General features: G+C 41.6%; 2 protein-coding genes across 2 annotated transcripts; one reads left to right on the plus strand and one right to left on the minus strand.

Moving 5' to 3' along the window:
• Nucleotides 1-1,446: 1,446 nt before the first annotated feature.
• C1H6orf62 (chromosome 1 C6orf62 homolog) lies at nucleotides 1,447-8,980 on the plus strand. Its single transcript, XM_053976356.1, has 5 exons — nucleotides 1,447-3,636; nucleotides 5,474-5,650; nucleotides 6,231-6,353; nucleotides 7,045-7,179; nucleotides 7,683-8,980. Exons 1-5 carry the CDS (start codon nucleotides 3,508-3,510, stop codon nucleotides 7,806-7,808), a joined length of 690 nt encoding a protein of 229 aa, XP_053832331.1. The 5' UTR covers nucleotides 1,447-3,507; the 3' UTR covers nucleotides 7,809-8,980.
• A 6,855-nt stretch (nucleotides 8,981-15,835) lies between these two features.
• Nucleotides 15,836-21,930, minus strand: ACOT13 (acyl-CoA thioesterase 13). Its single transcript, XM_053979130.1, has 3 exons — nucleotides 21,847-21,930; nucleotides 18,671-18,855; nucleotides 15,836-16,531 (listed from the first exon to the last, which is right to left on the minus strand). Exons 1-3 carry the CDS (start codon nucleotides 21,925-21,927, stop codon nucleotides 16,375-16,377), a joined length of 423 nt encoding a protein of 140 aa, XP_053835105.1. The 5' UTR covers nucleotides 21,928-21,930; the 3' UTR covers nucleotides 15,836-16,374.
• Nucleotides 21,931-22,013: the final 83 nt, after the last annotated feature.

The raw sequence follows: 22,013 nt of genomic DNA on the forward strand, positions 1-22,013 counted from the left end.
ATGTCCGAGGGAAAGTATGTAGAGGTAAGGCGTGCTAAAGGAAAAGAACTAATTTGAGAGTCAAGAGAGAACAAGGGGGAACGGCAGGAACAAGAGACTGGGGAACCAAACACTGAAATGTGGAATTACTGGAGAGTGCCATTGGCATGCTGCATGTGCTTTGAAACACGATCGAGAGAGAGACGGTGCCCACACTTGTCTTCTGCCTGTAATCTCTGCAGTACCGCTGCTATTCCGGTGAGTCACAGGCGCCAGCTTCCAGGGAAAGGTGGGAGAGCTGCCTTCACCCACCCTGGCAGCCCGCGCCGTGCTGTGGCACAAACCAGCCATCACCACCCCGTGCCTCCCCGGCGCCAACCTGCGCTGCCGGCGCTTCGGGAGCACCCCCGGTCCGCGGCGTGCCGGACAGCGAGGAGCTTTCCCTGGCACTCAGGGATGGGCCAGCAAACGAGCCCGGTGCTGGGATGGCGATTCCTCCTACGCGCCCTGGGCCTTCCCACAGGGAGAACGCTCAACAGCAGGCTGTGTCCTCGCTTCGCTTCCATTGCTTCCATGCCATTCCTCCTTCCTTCCAGAGAACGGGAAGTAGGGCATTAGCCTGTCCTTGTAGTGCAGAAATAAAACCGCTTACTTCTCTCCAAGGATTAGGTTTGTGACTCTGGAACAGAAATTACTTATTTATAAAACTTAGCCAGCCTCCTCGGGAAGCTCTGCGACCGCCACGGACGAACACGGCTGCTGTGGCGAGATCAGTGCTGCAGACACGCCCTTGGCCATGTCAGCTTCGAATACACGTTGGACTTCAATTGTTGTTTTATTTACAGTTGTACTTCGCATACGTGGGACGGGCTGAATACAAACCCCGACGGACCAAATTACACAAAATATGCCACTACAAGGCTTGTTTAACCTATAACATCACCACGCTTAGGGCTGAGACAAGTTTAAGTATTCCCGCAAGGTGACGGAATTTGGAGACGAAGCGTTTCGTCGGGTGGGGCGCAGGGGAGCTGCCCCAGGCAGATACCACCTCGGGCGGGCGGGACGGGGGGGGGGAATCATGTTTCTTCCCTCCCCTTTGCCTCACACCCTGCCCATCGTCGTTCCCCCCCCACCCCCGCCGCAAGAACGGCGTTGAGCAGCCCCATCCGGGTCCTTGTCCCGCGGGCACCACGCGGGGCGAGCGGGCGGTTACACGAAGTGTGACCGCGGGGGGGTAGAGGGGAAGAAAGTGCTGGGCAGTGCGGATTCCTGGCGCGGTGAGAGCTCGGAGATGCTCCAAGCCGGTGTTGTGCTTTGCTTCCTGTTATTCTCGACAAGGCATGGTTACCGAGGTTGAGCTCTACTTCCTCGACGACAACAGTGCCGCGCCCCCCGGAGGCACGAGCGCTTGGTACGCGCCGGCGGTGCGGGTAGGGCGGTGCCTGTGTGACTCAGGCGCTGCCATTTTGAGGGGTCCGTGGTGGCTGCGCAGCTGCACTCCGCAGTCGCTCCGTGCCGAGGCACAGGCACTCCCGCTCCTTCCTGCCCGCTCTTGCCGTCGCCCTCGAGGACGTCCCGGGACCGCCTGGACGAAAAGAGGCTCCTCAGCCCTTTCATCATTCTTCCCGGCCGTCCCGGTCCTGTTCCGACGCCGCTCCGGGATCTCTCTATGCCCGCCACCCTCCTCCGTAGGAGCCGCTAGCGCAGGGACAGCGTCCTTCTCCTTCTCCTCCTCCTTCCGCCGCCGTCGCCTCTTCCTCCTCCTTCTCTCTCCGCCACCATTTCCCCACTCCCCGGCCCCGGGGCGCTGAGCTAGACTATGGGGACCAGGTCGGGGCCGAGCAGCGGCAGAGCGGGCGGCCCGGTCACCGTGTCCCCTGCGGCAGGGATGGGGGGGCTCCGCGGCTTCGTGGCTTTATCTTGACATGGCTCCTCTCCGTGCTGCCAGCACCGCCGCCACCTCCTCCTCCACTGCTCCTCCTGCGCCCGCCGGCTGCGGGTAGCGAGCGGGCCACGGTCCCGGGCTCTCGTCTGAGCCTCTCAGTCTCTTGCTTAACTGGGGGGAAGCTTTGGAAGGGTTCCTTTTTTGGTTTTTATTTTCCTTTGGTTTTTGTTCCTTTTTCTCCAGGGAGAGAAGGGGAGAAATACTTTTTTTCCCCCCTCCTCTTCTTAACCTGGTCCGACGAATTTGCTAACCTAAAAACTTTTAAACCCCGACTAATCAAACACCTGGGGAGGGGGAAAAATGTCTGGAGAGAGGAAGAAAATAACCTGATAATTGGGGATTTGTTTTTTTTTTTTCGGGGGAGGGTGATTTAGAGGTTTAAAATTGCAACCTAGATTGCAATTTTAAAAAATACAAACAAAAACCTCGCAAAGAAATCTGTCACCGAAAAGCAGGAGCAAGACGCACTCCATGTTTTCCGAGTCGTGGCCATGAAGTGAGAGGGGAGAGAGGCGGTGCTGCTGTGGGTGTCCCGCTGCCCCGGGCGCGGCCGCCCTGCGCGCAGAGAGAAGCCCAAGGGAAATCCAGGAGCGCCCGCCATGCACAGCCTCGGCTGACCGTGCTCGCAGCAGCAGAGAGAGAGAGAGAAGGATCCCCGGGGGATCAGCAGCCCAGGGAGCGTATGAGGTGTCGGGGGATGTAGGGCTCTCCCACTGGTAGGGAGCGCGGGTTTGGGGCACTGATTCAGGTTTAAGTCTTTCGGTGAGATAATACTGTCCTTGAATCCCTGTCCGCCCCTTGTCAATGGCCATCATGATCCCTCTCCTCTTCGGCAGCAGTAGCCTCAGGGTAGCGATGAGCAGGATGAAGTTAGAAATGACTCCGCTGTCTTTTCTCTTTGCTCCCCTGCAAACCAGCGCTTTGTTGTCTGTAGTTGATTTTGTTGTTGGCGGCAGAGAAATGTCATACTTCCCGGGTTGTGCACTCCTCCTTTGCACCCTTTTCTCTGCTCTCCATCAAGTGTAATAATTCTGAAGAAGAAGACGGGCAACATAGCAATAGTGGAAGGCTGAGAATAATAATCAGTAGAGTCATGAATCTGGCTGGGGTAGAACGCAGTTTGTAATTTCAGCTTCGGGTTTTTTTTTTTGTAAGCAGAGCAAAAGTACCCCCCCATGGATTGGGCTTGTGCCAGTTGCTTTTTATTGTACACATAAATTGTGATTTGTTTGGGGTTTGTTTTCTTTTTTCCCCCTTCATTCTTACCCACTTATTCCTGCAGCTAAACTGTTCAAATTTTTCTCTTCGAAATTCTTTGGGGTTTTTTTTTCTTGATTTATTATAAAACCTTTTGTCCAGCCATGGCTGGACAACTACTTTCTTTGTTTCTTGACCCCTCCAATACGACATTCTCGTAAAGTATTGCCTGAGGTGCGGTTTTGCGTTACATTAGCGTTTGATTTATTCAGTTGTATTAGCAGGAATCAAACGACTTGTTTCTGTTGTACTTAAGTCTTACGAGAAGGTGCCCATAGTTTAGCGACAGTTTCTAAAGGCTTTAGTACCACCTGTATTACAAAATGGGGGACCCAAACTCCCGGAAGAAACAAGCTCTGAACAGACTTCGTGCTCAGCTTAGAAAGAAAAAAGAATCTTTAGCTGACCAGTTTGACTTCAAGATGTACATTGCCTTTGTGTTCAAAGACAAGGTAACTTGGTTTTAGTGTGTCTGTGAGTTTGTTGCGTTTTAAATGTTCTGTGCAAAGTCTTGCTGCCTGATTGCATCAAATGTTTTATTCTTAACGGAGTCCATTGACTTCTTAATTTTTTTCTTAAATTGCTCATTGCTACAATACTTAGTTCATGTTTGTCATTTTGGCTCTTTGTGTTTTGTAAGGCAGAGGGTTCCAGTGCCTCATTAAATTGTTACTTGGTAACTTTTGTATTGGGTAGATGTTTTTTAAAGTTAGCACTGTAACTCGTTAAGCCTAATTGGGGTCTGACCTGCACAATTGCTGGCTGTGAGCAGTTGGGCTGTGAAAGCAATCTGGCTGGGGCGATTGCCGAGTGTGTTTATCTGGTGAAAGCAGAAGGGAAGACCTGGCAGTTGAAGGGAGGAGTCGCAAGATGTGATGTGGAAACGGCCCAAGTGCGCAGGCACATGTGGAACTGCTGCTGTCATTTTGAAAGGGAGTGGGAGGGCAAAGAGAAAATCTTCATGTGCTTGACTGCCTCCTTTGCGGCTGAATTCAGCACATCTGGATGGGGAGCTCGGTCTTTCTAAAGCCAGCTATAGACCCACAATTGTGGGAGAGTTTTTACCCGCAGAAAGTTAAGGAAAGTAGGTACTTAGAGGAAGTGAATGTGCTGAGGAATATGATGAGGAAGTAAAGATAGAAGCAACAGACTACATAATGATGTACTCTCAGAGATGAGCTCTGAAATGGTTTAATTTCCCCGTATGTATATATTTTGCATTTGCTGTAATAATTAGGTGTTTTTAATGAAGACTTTTCCTTGAAATTTCTGAGTTCAGTTTGCACTTGTTTGTCAGTTCTAGTGCAAGCAGAGATGGATTTTATTGGGGTATAATTTCTGGGTACTGTGTAATAGTAACATAAAAATGAATGTTTAAGCAGTGGCAACAATTAGATTTTTTTAGATGACACAGCTTTAACTCGTTGGACATTAGTACTACTTTCTGGTTGCTTTGTAGAAATCCATTGCAAATGCCTGTTTTAAATCCTGTTATATTTGCATCCATCACAGTGAACTGAATATGTCCATCCCATACCATTTTGATTAAAATAGGAGTTTAGCTGAAGTCAGCATGGTCAGCAAATAGTTGCCTGTTACCTGTGTTCTGATGGGGGGGAAGTGGAGCATTATTTTATGAGATATACTTTGTTTCTTAAGTAAGTCAAGGCTTCCAGTGCACTGAAAGAAAGCTGTTAGAAACAGACATATAACTTTAGTGATTTTACATTCTCATATTTTGGCCTTGCTTGAGAGATGCTGAAATATTTGTAGTGAGTATAAAAGTTATTTAGCAAATGAAAATAGTTCTCCTTTGAGAAGATTATAGCTAATTTCTCAAACACCTGCTGTCACCAAATGTGACATTGAAAGATTTCACTTTTCATAAAAGGCCAACTGTAAAAAATTGAAGAAAAAAGATGTGACTTGATTGATATTTGCAGAGAGAAGCTTGCAGAAGTTCTTTGTCATCCCAGAGTCATATACTTGAAGAAGGAGCAATTCTGTTAATGTTTAGATAGAATCTTAGTGTTTTCAAGATTGATATGTAAATCTGCATTTTTGGAGACTACAAAAATCTGTTCAGCTTTTATAAAAGTTGTCGGTCTGATTCTGTTTAATTTATAAACTTTTGCAGGTAAATTTTAGTGTGATTTGTGTCAAAGTCTCCTAGCCTGTGTAATGTGTACTTTATACATACATACAGAAAATCACGAATCCTGAAATAAACTGTTACCTATAGTTTCCTAAAACGGATTGTAATCTTAATGTAATCTGTGCTTTTTTTAGAAGAAAAAATCAGCACTTTTTGAAGTGTCTGAAGTGATACCAGTCATGACCAATAACTATGAAGAAAATATCCTGAAAGGTGTGCGGGATTCCAGCTATTCTTTGGAAAGTTCCTTAGAGCTTCTGCAGAAGGATGTAGTACAGCTCCATGCACCCCGCTACCAGTCCATGCGCAGGGTAAGGCTGCTTTTTGTGCTTGCTAAATTATACTTTTTCAACACTTGTGCTTTTCCTTGTGAATATTAAGGCTAATTTTGCCTTTTTTGTTTTCTCATTTGCTGCATGAGGGCTCTGCAGGCCTGTGTTTATGGGGTCTAGTTTGAAGGGTAGCAGTGGGGTAATAACAGTTCTGAAACTGTTTAAATATGTAGTTCTGAAGTTTTACCTTCCATTTGTCTCATTCAGAGATGTGCCTCAGGAATTTTATCTTCTTGCCATCTTTGTCCTTTAGAAAGCATGTGTTAATAATTCTTGCAACAACTCCTGCTTTACATCTAAGTAATTTTGCTTTATGAATATTGGAAGACAGTCTTTGCTAATGTTTTCTTAAAGCTGTAATTTATATTAAGTGGGTACTGATACTAAAATTCAGTGGAAAGCAAGGAAGGCTTCAGTTGTGGTATAAGTAATGCAAATGGAAAATCAAACAAATGTTGTGTAAGTATCATCTCTCAAGTATGTGCCTGTCTAGATAAGTTGCTTATCTATGTCTTTGACCACTGGAGGGAATGTAAGTGCAGAACTTTACTGCTCACAGGATGTGATCGGCTGTACCCAGGAGATGGACTTCATTCTATGGCCTCGTAATGATATTGAGAAGATAGTCTGTCTCCTGTTCTCTCGGTGGAAGGGATCTGATGAACCCTTTAGGCCTGTTCAGGTATTTGGTTTTGGGTTTTGACTTCAGTAACTAACTTGTTCCTGGAGGGAGTGTTTTCTTTTACCAATAAGTTGATAATGTATGCAGGTTCTGTGGATGTTAGAAAAATATTCTGTCAGTGTTCTGAATGCCAAATTCTGCCTCCTATCTTTATGCACTGTTGTATTAGCCCTTCCAAAATGTAAATTTCCAAAGGGCCTTTGCAAATAACACATATGTATAAATGCATACAGTGTGTTTGTATTTGTAGGAGTGGATTAGATATGCCTCTTAGTACAATTGAATCTTTGTCTAAATGTGATGGTGTTGTTAAGGTTCTGTCAGTATTCCAAATTGCTGAGTTTGATTAGATGGAAGAGTGAGTTGGATGGAACCTTTGCATTATAAATTGTTGCACAAGGATCTTCTGCCACAGGAAGGTAAATTGGGTTTTATATATGCTGCAGGTAAAGTACCTTTAAGTTGTTAATGTGTCATTGCAATGCCTGATGTCAGTGTTGGCAGAATGAAATTACTGGATTCTTTAAATTGTGTCAAGATACTGCCACAGTCCCCAGTTTCTGCTTTTCAGACTAGATCAGAAAAGGGAAGAACAAAAGTGGTTGTAAAGCCCCATATTGGAGGAAATTAGTGGGTCACACTTGAGCTTTATCTTGAAAAATATTTTATTTCCCTCTCTCACACCATGTAGGCCAAGTTTGAATTTCATCATGGTGACTATGAAAAACAGTTTCTGCATGTTCTGAGCCGAAAGGACAAGACTGGAATTGTTGTCAACAACCCTAACCAGTCAGTGTTTCTCTTCATTGACAGACAGCACTTGCAGGTGAGCTTATCTTGTCCTTGTTTTAACAGGTGCATTTTATCACAAAGAGCTTTTTCTTCTCGGGAACATCAGTGATTTTGCTGCAAGGTACTCAAGTAGAAAAACTGATCATGCATTCATGATTGCATTTTGGCAGTTTCAGGGAAAACTTACACTATAAATAGGACTCATATGTGCAAAAACTATCTATAGGCCACATATGTGTTCACATAGAATTAATGTTATTGTATTAAAAATTGAAAAAAATTCTGAAATAGGCCTAACAGTGATTAAGAAAAATTAAAGCATTGGTTTGGTTTAGGTGACAATATGGAAATAATTCAAGTGAAGAATGAACAAAATAGTGGGAACATTTTATGCATTAGAGTTTGCAGACTAATATTAAGCTCTAGCTGTTTGTATGTATGAAATAGTGAATTTTAAATGTCTGTGGAGGTCTGCCTATTAGTCCTGAGTTAACATCTAAGCTTAATACATTTTCTTTGGGTTTTCTTTGCCTCTAGACTCCAAAAAACAAAGCTACAATCTTCAAGTTATGCAGCATCTGCCTGTACCTGCCACAGGAGCAGCTCACTCACTGGACGGTTGGTACCATAGAGGATCACCTCCGTCCTTACATGCCAGAGTAAGGTACTGGCCAGCAAAATGGGGAAGATCACAGAATGCAGCAGTGGATTTTCACTTTCCTCACCACTTCATTCTTTCAGAATTTAGAAGAAAATGGACTCATGTTCAGAACACTATACATTGTGAAACTTGATCATCCTGGATTTTTTTAATCATTTGTATCTCAGAACTTTGCAATTTTTTTTAAAGATGTTTTCTGCATGGACCTTGTGAAAGAGAGGATGCTCTGCACACTTCTGCACTGCATCAGCATCTTACTGAAATGTGAAATGAAGGGACTGTACATTGAAACAAATGTATCCGAAAGCACAAGGTGATCATTTGTGGTGGTGTTCCCATTTGTGCTGGTCATGCCCCCTAACATCTCTAATGTTAACCATCAGTATTTTGAGGGTGAGAAGTGAATGTAACGGGTATAAAAGCCTTATAGCTTTGCTGTTCATGATTGTATAGAAGAGCACTATCATTCATTCTAATGAACGAAGAAGTGGCTATTACAATAGGAAGTAAGTGTGGGAAAGAAATCTTTCTTCAAAAAGAAAAGCATCTCATTTAATGTATCGGCATTTTTTGCCTCTTTTATTTTGCTGGGCCATGTCTTAAGTTTACTGGCACTTTTGTTTTGGATCTCTTTCCCCAAGTTGCTGTATAACAGTATGAAGGTATTCTTTTGAGTTAGATGCATTTATACAGATGAGGCAGACCTGGAGTCTGAAGTTGCTAAAGCAGCTCAAAAAAAGGTAAAATAATAGCTGCAGAAACAATGTTGGTAGAGGATTATTTTTTCTTGAGATTTGAGACTTGTAAACTTGCAGGTGAACTGTGCAGGAAATACTGGTTTCTAAAACATTTCTTACAGAAAACCTGTTGAGGTTTTTTTTTTTTTTTTCCTTTCTTTTGGAATAGACATTATAAACCAATGTAAAATAGTGTTCGGAGTGTCAAAAATTGGTTCTGACAGAATATTTTAAGATTGTGCAATGATAAAAGGAAGACTACTGTATAGTTTTGATGACAAAGAAGGCTCTGCTTAAGGGTTGAGTACTTTACTGGAGTAAAACTGTATAAGCCTACTCCTTTTGGATAAAACTAGTGCTTACCTGTTTAAAACTTGTATTTAGCTTTTGTTTGGAATTGGAAAAAATTGGAAATTAAATAAATTAGGTAAAAGATGGCTGGTTTTATTCATGGAAAGCCTATTAATTGAATCTTAGTAGCGTCTTGCATCTTAAGAGTGTCACCCACTACAAACACTGAAAATATACAGACTGTAAAATGTTAAGATCAGCAAAGATCAATGGCAGAGGTGTTCTTGCAAATGTGGACCATATGTTTTGAAAAGTACTGGGCAGAAATAATGGCATTACTAGTATCTTACTGTATTGGTACATAAGTATTTTTACTTCCAAGGCTATAAGTTCCTACAGGTTAATATGAAACACTCTACAAAAACACCACCTGAAAGCTCCAACTTCACTTTCATAGTTGCCTTAAGTTACAAAGAAATGCCTTGAAAGCGCTGCTCTTCAGAATGCTAAGATTTTCTAAAATATTTAGTAACCACTATACCTGCTAATAGTACTGAAAATTACTCAGCTTTAAGTGCCTCTTCTTTGAATGATCTGTACAACAAATACAAAATGTCCACACAAAGCTTGAGCTAAGTTTCATATGGTCTGGAACATTTAAGTTTCTGGAATTTAGAATTTGCTTCATAAGTGCCATCCTTTGTTCTTAATTTGTCATTTTGGACGTCATCTCACCACAGTGGGAATAGGGTCGTAGTTATCTTGGTTAGCAAACAAATGACAATTCTTGCATTAGGTATTTTGGTTTTCTTCAATCTAGTTTCTCTTAGAAGAAGCTTCAAGATGTTAGCCTGAGTGGCTGTGTACAGTGCTTTCCAAGTGTCAGCAATCATATGGATTTTAACTTTAATTCTCTGTATTACAGGAAACAACCAGTTCCGTTTAATTCCTTTTTTAGTTCTGTACAGGGTGCATAGGACAGGCTGCTCATTTTTTCCTCGTGACAAACCAGACCATGCTTCCTTGGGAGCGACAGCGTGTTACTGCCGCTCTTGGGAGAACAAAAAAATTGGAAAACGAATTTTGTTAAATGTGGTCTGTGCTACCCAGCTAGCAAACCTTATGCTTTTGCTGTGCTATCAGAGTGAGTTGAGAACCATCTGCATTGTCTAAGTAGTGGGGGAAAAAAGATAAGGGTCCAGCAGGTTTCAGAGCATGAGAATGTTGGGGAATACGTGAGTTTGTTCTTGTATCATTTGGCATCTTTGAAGAGTTTCTCTCCCCTTAAACAGGTCAGCTTTTGAGGGAAGAGATTCAATTCTTGTTCCATTCTTTCTCAATGGAACTTGCAGTTTAATCTCAAAATATTCTTCTGTTAAATTACTTTAGCAAAATGCCCTTCAGAAGTGAATGGAAGAAGTTCATAACATCTAGCTTTTGGTTCCAGGCCCTCTTTATATAAGTTTAATGGCTTTTTGGTAGTCTTTTTTCAAAATGTAGGTTTTGTCTCACAAAACTAATTTTCCAAAGCACAGTTCATGATGGTGTGCACCTCATTTTTGGAGCTGTTTGTAAATACAGAAAGGCTCTCTTAAAAGAATTTTAGTTATTGCCTACTGTCAACTGCTTGTGTGGCTCCCTTGGACATACTAATACCAAGAATTGAAATACACTCAATATTGCACCTGAATATGGGAGTTTAACTGGACTGTTGCTTAAGAATTTGTCATGAGATCTTGGTAAGTGCCAAGGGGGCAGGGATAAAATAAATAGAGAGAAGGCCATTAAATGTTAAATGCATCTCAGTGAATTGGCTGGTGAAGGGAAGCTTGCTTCAGGTGCTTCCTGGGTGATGAGAAGCTTCTTAAATGTTACAGTCTGTACATGACTATGAAGCTTCTTTTCACTTCTCAAGCTTCTTCAGCTATGCAAGAGTTACCAAAATATGGCAAGATGGACAGAACTGCTGTACAAGTACTGCCAAAATGCAACAGGCCTGTAGTTAGTTGGCAGTTGATGCCCTTTGTCATGTCTGTCTCAAAGTATAAATTCCCTCTCAAAAGCTTTATTATAGCTTTAGTGTTATTTTATAAACATAAAAATTGATGTTAAGTGTTGTATCAGGTAGAAGAAACACTGGGGTTAGTCAGTGCTTCTCTTAAGAAAAGGAAAAACTTGGTTATTAATCCCTGAGCATTTAAAGTTTTAGATCAAAGGTACTGTTCTCTTGTTGCAAGGTCATTTTTTTCATTCCAAAATGTTAAGTCTGTTAGAAAAACAGGTGGAGATATGAAAATTGGAACTTGTAAAATGACCTAGACTTTCAAAAAATTGATATTTCCAAAAAAGCTATTTGATTGTACTTAGAAAATACAAACCTGAGGATCAGCCTGCACTACAATAAGTGGCTGTGGTCTTTGGGAATGACCACATCTTTTCCTTGACACATAAGGTGCAATGGATTAGTTTTGAAATTACTTTACAGCGTCACACAGATGCCATAAACGCTTGGGCCTTGCACATATTTGCGCAGCTTGTGAGCTCTGCAGGCATCCTTCCCTTCCCACCCCTGCTCTGCTGCCAGGAGAACACTGCTTTTTCTTGCACTTGTGTGCTGAGTCATTTAGGTTATGTGCAGTTACTGAACACCAGCTTATGTTGAATCAGGATCTGGGGGGCTGAACAGTGAGAGGAGTCACTGAAGGGTTTTTTGCCTCTTAATAATGAGATGAGTCTAATGGACTGTTGGAGGCTTCATTTAATATTGCATTGATGTTACTGCCATTGAGCATGATAGTTGAAGTCAAGAATGAGTAGAGTGCATTTGCGTTCACTAAGCAGACAGACATGCCATGTGAGTTTACTTAATTGCTATTTACTTGTATTAGCCTGGAAAATCATCTCAGATTTTTCATTTTACATTTATTGCGGCAGTAAATTCACAACTGTGTAAGCTTACAGATTCTGGAACAGCTTTCTGGAGTAAAGCAATGAGACAAAACATTATTAAAACCCTTCAGGTCTGCAGCAGTAGGTGCTGCTTTGTGCACCGCAGCTGGGAAGGAGCTCACAAGGCTCACTGGGTAGTGCAGATGCTGTAGAGGGAGGGCTGTGTCAGCTCTACAGGTTAACTGAGCTAAGTGTAATTTCTCTTCTGCTTGGGTGACTGAAATGCTTTTTAGAGCTGAAGATATCCGTGACCTACTTCTGCTTGGAAAGGATTTACATATGGAAAGGTCCCTTAATTTAAGCACAATTACTGTATGCTAGAGCACCCACTAAAAAAAATTGCTCTTCTGGACTCCTGAAATCTATTCAGGCAGCTACTGCTTTTAAGCAAAAGAAATCAAAGATCCAGAATTTCACTAGTGTTACAAGCCCCAGGTACTGTCTTGGTAAACAAAAATAGGGGTCTTTTTTTTTGGTTGAGTTATTTTTGTTTTTTTTCCTGAAGGATAGCAAATGTGTCTTGTTTGATAAAAGCTGGCAGGTAATTTATTCTCTTTTAAGCGAGAACTGTATAACTGTATATGCTGCTGTGTCCCACAGCTGTGGCAGCTTGGGATCCTGGTCTGGTGGTAGCAGTGGTTCAGTGAATGCACTGCAGAATCATGAAGGTGATAACTGTCATCACGTTGGCCCTGAACTCACGTAACAAAATAGGCATATAAGTGGGGTTTTTTTCACTCCTGGGGACAATGAGGTAAGGAGAGGTTTGGGGGGCTCTGGCTAAATGGTTTTTTTTTTTTTTTGCAGATGGAAATTCTAAAATTGTGAATGATATAATGCAGTGGGAAATTCTTCCATATGCCCTGCAAGTGGCTCAGAGCCAGTCAATGAAGCTGAAGAGATTTCAACTGCTGTTCAGAACAGTTACTTAACAGCCTAATTCACCTCACATCCCTGCCCTCCATGCCTCATCCCTGTTAGGTGGTGGTTTGTGAATTTGAGAACTGTAAACCAGCAGCTCAGCCATGAGAATCCTGTGATGGGTGGCTTGACCTAAAAGACTTAGGAGGAATTCTGGATAGTTCAACACTTGTTTCAGCAGTGACACCCTTCCTTACGTACTCCCTAGTTTATTACTGACATCTTCCCAAGAGCTGGAATCCTTAATGACTAAACCCTTTCTCACTGCATCTTAATCTGTGATCTGTATCTGCCCTGATTATCATCTGGACCCCTGGTTTCAAATGCCAGTAGGAACAAGTCTGCTCTTGATTCCTTATTTTCTCAAGGCATCTGTAAAGCACAGCTGTACATGGTGCAAGCCCGTGGGTGTCAGTCTGAATGCATTGTGCAATAGCAAGGATGTGAAACCAGCATGAAACACTTGGCTGGACAGGGTACTGCATGAAGTGGGAAGCTGAAGTTACTTCCACTGAGAGAGACACACTCTTCCTCAACATTTCATACCACTGAAATGTGGTATGAAATGGCCACATATGTGGCCTCTGTAATAACAGACATCTAGACATAAGTATAATTTGGGTGTTTGGTATATTTAAAAGAAAAACCCCAAAACACAACAAACTGCAATATGGTCTAATTTTTAGCTGTTAAGATATGGAACTTCCAGTTGTCTGTAAGCTACTGGATATGTAATCTGGTATACTACCAAAACTCACAAGATGAGCTCATGGAATCACTATTTGCTTGCTTGTAAGGGAATTATGCCTGAATCTGCAGTGATGGAACCAGGTCAACCCCACAGGAAGTCTGTTTGTGCTGATGGTACATGGTGGAGCCATGTACCACTTGTCCTTATTACGGTAATTTGTTTCCATTACTTTGAGATTCAGCTAAGGTAAGATACAGATTTTTCAACATGTAGGTTACAGTGAAATCAGTAAAGAACATTTCAAAGTATTAAGTCTGATGCTTGACAGTTTGCTTTCAAAGCTAGGCAAGCTCAATGGTGTCAATTCCTTCTAAGATCATCTCTGTGCCTGAGTTCAGCTGTGAAATAAATTACAAGGTCAACATACTGCTGCTGGTGAGGGATAACAGTCAAGGTTGTCTTAAAATAATCCATTTAATTAACTGCTTCTGAAATAACTGGCCTGCATATTAACGATGTCCCTCTTATTAATTAGGCAGTACTAAAATACTGTGTTGAATAGTCTATTGTAAGGGAGAAGAGAATTCACTTGTTATTTCAGGAAGGTTTATTTCTGTTTCCCTCTCAGCCTGAAACAGTCCTTGCCAGGCTTGAATGGGAGCAGGAGGATACTGCTGTTTCCATGTTTAGGTTTGCTACTCTCAATTGGCCTGGACGCTTTTCAGTTGTAATTATGAGGATATGATGAATGCTAAGTGATAGAATGGGACCACTTAACTCTGATAGGTTCCTGAGACAGCCAGCACTGATTGAGGGAAGTCGTGTTAAGCTGCAGTGGGACAGTAACACAAGGACAGAGTGGCCCCAGCACATACAGCTTAGAGTGTTGAGAAAATATGTTTGAGAGTGTAATGTTGAGAGTGTTCTCAATATTTTGGCACATATTGAATTTGGCACCTCCTTCGTTCTCACCCTCTGCCTTTTATTTCAGGTAATAGTCAAAATCACTCTTGTGTTCCAGTGAGGGGAATGGGTTTATAGCAATTGGAGGGGAGCAGTTTTAAAACTATCTTCTTGGACTCTACATGAGCAACCCACGTAAGAAAACTGGTAAACTTAAGAATGGAAAAAAAGATAACTGGAGATGCCAGAACAGGTTAATAGGAAGATAACCAGAGCAGCAATCGCCAAAGTCCATAAGTGCATCCACTTGCTTTGATGGATCCCCTCTGCTCATCCAAGTAATTGCAGAGGAACTGGAGATGCTTAAGACTCCTAACAGTGCTCCAGGCTGAGGGAGCTGCGACATGAGAATTTCATACAGTGCAGCATCTAGCTCTGATGAGCAAAGATTTAAAACAAGAAAGGTTACTGCTGTACAAAGCACCTTTGCAGAACTGTTTCATCAAAGCATTGTGTTTCTTTAAATAGGATTCAGGCATGATTTCTGAGTATGAGTGAGTACAAGTACTGGGGGAAAATCAATCATGAATGTACTGCTAAAGAGAGGATGCTACTATTAAAAGTTCAACTAGCCACAGGCATGTAAGCCCTGTATGCTTCTGAGGCAGCCCCAGAGAAAAAGCTTTTCTGAGAATGTATATATCATGAAAAACTGTTCTAAACTTGCAGCAAAAATACATGCTGATAGCCTGAGCCCACTGTAGATATTTTTTTAGAGAACTTCCACTGAAGGGTTAGTTATCCGCTCATATTAGTTGTTTAAAAGTCATTTTGGAAAGATTAATGACACATTAGTAAACTTGTACAAGTTTGTATTGAAAATCAGCCTGCATGAACAGGTCACCTAATTCATTGAAAATTACTTCTTTAGATTTAGGAATGCACAAAAGAAAACCCTAACTGCTCATCACAAAAGTCAAATGACTGAAGACAATGACTCAACTTCCACAACAAAAAGAACTTACACTTGCCCTTTACTAGTGTAGATCAGCTTTTTGCTAGAGGAGAAAAAATGCACTGCATATATAGCATTGCTGTTCTTATTACAGCTTGATAACCCTGCCATGGATCATTTGGCAACAGTTTGAAGAAAGCAGTTAAGCCTGTCCAAACAGTGCAAGAGGAGACCTGATGAACAGCACCTGATGAATAGCAGCTTAACTTGACCACATTGAACCCAGGTCAGATAATCTACAGCCTTAGCCTGAATGAAAGCTCACCAAAATTACTTTTCCACGTCTGTAACATGCAGCTGATGGATTTTAAACAAATATAACCACAACCTCAGCTAGGGAGAGGTGAAAAGCCCACATGATATAATTGTATTTTCATGTTCCAGGATCAGAGGGAGATGATGACATCTTGGGTGAATTTGTATACAAGGGGTCCACCACACCCCCCTCGCCACTACTCCATGCTGACAAGCCTTTACTTAGTGCAAAGAGGCTACAAGACTATGAAAAAATCTTTAAAAAGGTAGTTTCAGAAAGCTTTATTGAATACTTAATTTATTACAGAATCAGTAAATTACATTTTGCATTAGCCTGCTTTGTACTTTCCAACCAGTTCTGGACAATGTTACAGGAACTCTGTACTATCATCCCAGGGAACAAGTACAGTTTGGAAGGACTTCTAGTGGTGTTTGAGTGTGACTGTGACAGGCCTGAAGACAGGGTTGCTTTATCACATGACACTACAGGTGGAGAAAGCAGATCTCTTAAAATGCTGTCATGCTGGTTAACCATATGGCTGGTCCAAAAGCTCTTCCCTTCTGCTATCTTGACCAAAAAAAAGCCAGGTGCCTCCCTATGTTGTTGCACTCTGTTGTTCATCCCAAACCCAGGGTTGTTGCAATTCTGGTGGTAATTAAAAAATCTATTTGTTTATTATAGAAGTGAGACAAATTCACTTGATAGAGACTATCACAATTTTGTGCAGATGATTTTGCATAAGTGAGAAAATAATTCTAAATGGGATTCTGAAGTCCAACACTATTATTTAAAATACTTTTTCATATTAATTTCCTATGAACTTTGTATGTCTACCTTGTGCAATTAACTTTCCTGTAGCCTTATTTGTTAAATCCACAGTGGCAAATGCGAGAGTTTTTCCTTGCTTCAAAATCTGAGCTGTAATCAGTATGTCTTCTCCAATCTTAGCAGCAGAAGTGTATCTTCAAGGAAGAAAAAAAGGAACAGGTAAGCAACTGTACAGAGGATAAACCCAAGAATATTCCTGCATTTATATTATCATGAAGGAATTAGCAGAAGCGGGTAATAAAGCCACATCTCTATATGCCTGCCTACTTGCAAACCCCCACTTAATGGATTTGAGCTCCTCTAACTACTGGCAGTGATAAGTAAGTATAAGAGTTCTCTGAGAAAATGGAGGCTAGAAAGAAACCCATTGGCTTGGTTCAGAGGAAAAGTCTGTTTTGGAACAGAAACAATGAGGTATCTAAGACTTCAGTTAAAAGTTCAGCTCCAAGTCCTATTCCAACCACTGCTGGCTTCCTACAGCCTTTCTAAACTAGTCTGGCTGCTTCAGCTGCAAAATGTCACTGTCACAAAGGCTCCAGAAGGTCATTTCTGTATGGAACTGTAAGCATAGGTTAACTGTTCCCATACCCTGGTTAGAGGAAAGTCATGAAAATCTGGGCAGCCCTCAAATGTTTCCATTCATTAGACAAGGCTTTGTTTTTATTTACATGAGCAGGAGGGTGTGCTTTTAAAACACACTCTTTGGGGAATAGGAAGAAATTTCTGCACAAAGAATTCCGCTGGAAAGAATTAGCAGGAACATGATCCAACCATGATCTGAGGTAAGGGAACAATATTCAAATGTTAGAGCTGCAGAGGAAAATTAAGAATTGCTGGATATTAATCCTGTTGAGATAAATTTCAACAACGAGTCCATTTTTATACACGACGCCATGTCACAAGAATGTCAGTCACGCCTAACGCTGATGTAGCACCAGCTCCACTGCTTGACAAGGGCAGGATTTCAGCCTTGTCTCATTTCCAGAAGCTGCTGCTGATCCTCTTGTGGTTACCAAAAAAAATTTTCTCTGTTTCTCTCTGTTCTTTCCATTACTGAAATAGCTTCCTCATGACAACTTTTTAAAAAGCTCCTTCCCGAAAAGGAAAAAAGTTCTTGTAACAATATTTGATATCCAATCTCACTTGTTCAATGAATGCAGTAATCCAAGTTAAAAAAAGATATTAATATTGCTTCATGTAACATTGCCTAAAGGTAATTTTAGATCTCCTTCAGAGACAGCACTTCAGATTTCAGCCCTTATGTAATTGGGTGAAGATAACCAATAGTGTCAATAATTCAGATGTTGGCCTCTTGTTATACTACTGCAGGAAAAAAAAAACATAGTAACAGGAGAATTTTAGGTTTTAATTTCCAGTAAGATCCTAGTCATCACAGTGGTAGCATGAAGCTTAAATAGATGCCTAGTGGAGAAATCAGAAGGTGCTGGGAGAGAAAGGAGGAAACCTGGTAAAGATACAGATCACTCCCCACACACTTTTAAAGCTTTTTTTTTTTTTTTTTTAATGGCAGTTTTGATGAGGGGTTACTTTTCTAACATTTTTAATGCTCTGTGCTAGTTATTCCAAGTAGGACTACTTTAGTTCCAATTGGTCATAATCTCTTCATTAAAAGTAATGAAGCAAAGTTGACAAACTACAATAGCATGATCAAAGAAAGTTTCAGATCAATTGGTTTTTTAAGACACCATGCTTTGAATTTTCATTACAGGAAGAATTATTCTCAGTATAAAACTACCTTAAAATAACCTAGAGCAGAGGATTCGTCTTCCACTGAGAAATTCTGATTCAATCTGTAATTCACCCTCTATACACAACAGAGGTAAACTCTTTCCTGCTTTAATATTTTTCTCTGAAATGGAATAATACTAAGAAAAGGGTTTATAGAAAGCTGCTTACCCTAGAACCTGGGTTTTGAGGAGACATTAATATACCTGCACAAGCTAAAACGGAACCAAACCAGTTTCTTAGGAGTAAAATTGGTGACATATCATCATCCCTTTACATTCTATAAAGGAATGGGCACTGTCTCATCAACACATGTAACAAATAAAAGCTTAAGAAGGTCCAACTCAAAATTTGGAACCAAATGGCAGTCTCCAAAAACAAGCATGCAACTCCTTTAATTTATCAAAACAGGACTTCTCAAACCAAAGAAACACCCATTTTTAGTCAGTGCCACAGCACAGAAAAGATGTCCAATGGAGTCAGTAGGGGAAGAAATGTTTTTGGTAACCACAGTGGATGATACCTACGTGATGTTCATGTCCACACTGACCCCAGGCACTGCTCTTTCTGTGTACAGCAATGCTGCTGTTGACACCACATCCACAAGGGTGGCTGTCAAACCTCCATGTAACGTGCCACCTCTGTTTGTATGCTCCTCCTCTACTTTCATTTCACAAACAACTTTTCCAGGAGTTGCAGATTGAAGTTTCATCTGTATAACCAAAAAAAGGAATAAACTGTTTAGTGACAGTAGTACCAACACCTAATATTGCCCCAATCAAATTGAAGTAAATTTTTTCTGACTCTGGACTCAGGAGACAAATTAAAAGATGGAAAATAGAGTAATTCAACTGTCCCATTAGATATTTCCATAAATTTTGAGCAGAAGACTGTGGCTTTAGAAAAATGTGTACTTCTAATGCAGACAAATATTTAAACTGACAGCTTAACAGAACTTCAATATGTGCTATGCTGTCAGGAATTGCTTAGGAGGAAACTGTCTTCAGTTTTCCTTTTGCTTTAAGCCGTGAGTGAAAGACCAGATTAGAGGGAACACAAAACTGCTCTAAGTATCTGTGTGTACCATAGTTGTGAAGGCATATTTGTTAGCTCACAAAATGGAAATGAGACCACCAGTAATTCATTAATCATTAGATAAGAGCAACCTCAATAAAAATCAGTATTTTGAAATGAGCATTGGAGATACTAATAGATTGGCCTCTCTGATGGGAAATTCATATTCATGAGTAGAAGTATCCAAGGCTGTATCACAGTGTTAGAGCATCATTATCTGCATATACACTTTTCTTCCAGCCCACAGGTGGTAAGTCCAGAATTACAGCTCACCTATGATACCATGCTTCCCCCTATAACCAACACAATAAGCTGGAATTTTGAAACCAAGAAGTTACTGCAATTCAGTATTTGAAAATCTCTATTTACATTTCTTCAGTTAGTAGCACTATATTCAAAACCTGAAAGCAGATGCAAAACTGCATCTGCTATATTTACATGTATAACTATATTTACATGTATAACTAAGACTTTTAAGTGCCTTTAGACTATTAAAAGTGAAATGTGGATATATTTATTCCTACTAATTTTCAGGTTTTTTACAAGGGCTTTTTTAAACTTGAATGTTTCCATTCTGTTACCAGCTAAGCTTAAATATTTTTTAATCTTAAAAGGTATTAAGGTTAAAATGTTTCCAGTTTCATTGTTCCTTATTTATAATGCAATGTAAGAGCTGAGTTTCACCCTTTCTGATAAACCAAAGTTTATCCAAATTTCGCAGACAAATGATACAAAGATCAGTGACCATGTAGTACAGTCTTCTAATGGAAAAAACTGCTATTAAACAGAGAGGACATTACTGAGGCAACGTCCAAATACAGAAATAGCACCTATATCAATGAAAACGCCAATGAAATCCTAAATCAGGCATGCTGCACTGCACCGGAGGCCTGAGCTTCTGACAGAATTTCTAAGAAGGACTTTACTGATGTTCAACACTGGGAGCAGATTGCTTCCACTCCTGTCAGGGACTGGTGCTCCACCCCACCAGCGAGGCAAGGAAAGCATCCGGTCCCATTTGTCATTGCTCTGATCTGGCACTACATGCCTGCTCTCCTTGATGAAAATAGTTCAGTACTTGAACACTTCCAGGACCTACTCAGCTAGAGCTGCTGGTCTGTGCTTCTCCTCCCACGTGTGCCTGAACAGCACACTGCTTCAGCTTCCAGGCTTTAAACATAGTCATTAAACCCTGGGTAGATACCACATTGGAGTTACACCAGAAACTAAGTGTGAGGCTGGAGGTGAAAGGTTTCAGATTAAAATGCGTCTTCTCCGGAACAAGAAAAACCTTGAGTAATTTAATTATGGTAAGAGATTTCAGGTATCTCCCAAAAAAGCAGCAGTTACTTTTAATTCAAACACAACTGTACTTTTATTTTTATTATGATCAGATTCCTAGCATCCTGCAGTCTTCCCATCTTCTAATTCTAGAAGATTGCAGGAAAAATCTGAAAGTATTCCAGAGCCAGATTGGAAGCCTGTCTCCCAGGGCTCACTTCTAGCCAGTTACCTTTACAAGCTGAAATGCTAATATTTGCTCACCACTTATCAGGATTTAAAAGGAACGTAAAGTTATCACAGTGAAGTGGTGACTAAGAACTAAATGGACTCTATAAATATACAAACTATCTTCTTAAAGCTTTATACATTTTTTAAAAACTTTATACTCACCAACATGTCTTGGAAAAATAAGACTGTAAGAATTACTTTGCAAAAAGTTGATTTCTATTAAATTTATCAGATCATGGAGCTGTCAACAAAAGCACTGCTTCCATTATAACATTTGCTCCTCTATAATGCAAAGCATATTAATTTTTACATGGCTGATTTTCTTAGATATATTTACTCCACCACTCCATGTCACAGTTAAACAACCAAATAAGTGAAAATTTAATGAGAAGACTGAAACTTCTTCTAGAACAAGAACTTTCCTACACAGCAGCTATGCTACTGCATACTGCACAAGCTGCAGTGTAAATTAACAGTAGCTTCAGCTTTTTTTTGAGCATAATGTAGCATGACACTGCAGCAGCACCAATTAAATTTCTTTACACCAGAATGTGAAGGTATAGTGAAGGCCTTGTGTAGAAATTCAGAGAGCCCTGGGGTGTGCGTTGTGCTTTCAGCCTGACTTAAAGCTCAGCAGATGTCATAACGAGGCATCTTTCGAATTTTAAACAGGGAAGGGTTTATTTCACGGTCCTGGAAGTTAGTGGCTTCGCACGTACTGCGAAGGAAAGAATGCCACCTGCTGAATGACTCCTGAAGGTTATTCAGTACAGCCACCTTCAGAGAGCTGCTGGAAGGTAGCTGGAGCATTTAGCGAGAGTTACTGAGTAACAACTGAGTAATTATACTTATTATAACAACTGTTTTCTACCCCGTGTTAGCAGCACGGCCACACGGCACGGCGCCAGGCCTGGAATGCGGGGAAACACCGGCCAGCCCGCACCACCGGGCTCCTGCCGCGCCCGCAGCCCCGCCAGGCTCGGCCCTCAGCAGCCCCCGAGGACTGACCCCCTGATCCCGGTTCAGCGCGTTATTCCGGGAGGGGACAGATGGCCGAATAACCGAGCTGTCCCGGCGGGGCCGCGCCCCCGGAGCCCAGCCCTCCGAGGGCCCGTACCTTGCGGAGCACGCGGTCGAAGCCCTTCGACTCCAGCATGTACTTCATAGCCTCCTGCAGGCTCTCCACCGTGAACCCCATGCTGCCGCCCCGCTGACCGCCGCCCGCCCGCCCGCGCCCCGGAACGGCAACCCCGGCGGGCGGTGCCTCTCCCCGCCTTCCGCCGC

The sequence above is a fragment of the Vidua macroura genome, chromosome 1 (genome assembly GCF_024509145.1).
Source record: "Vidua macroura isolate BioBank_ID:100142 chromosome 1, ASM2450914v1, whole genome shotgun sequence".
NCBI lineage: Eukaryota > Metazoa > Chordata > Aves > Passeriformes > Viduidae > Vidua > Vidua macroura.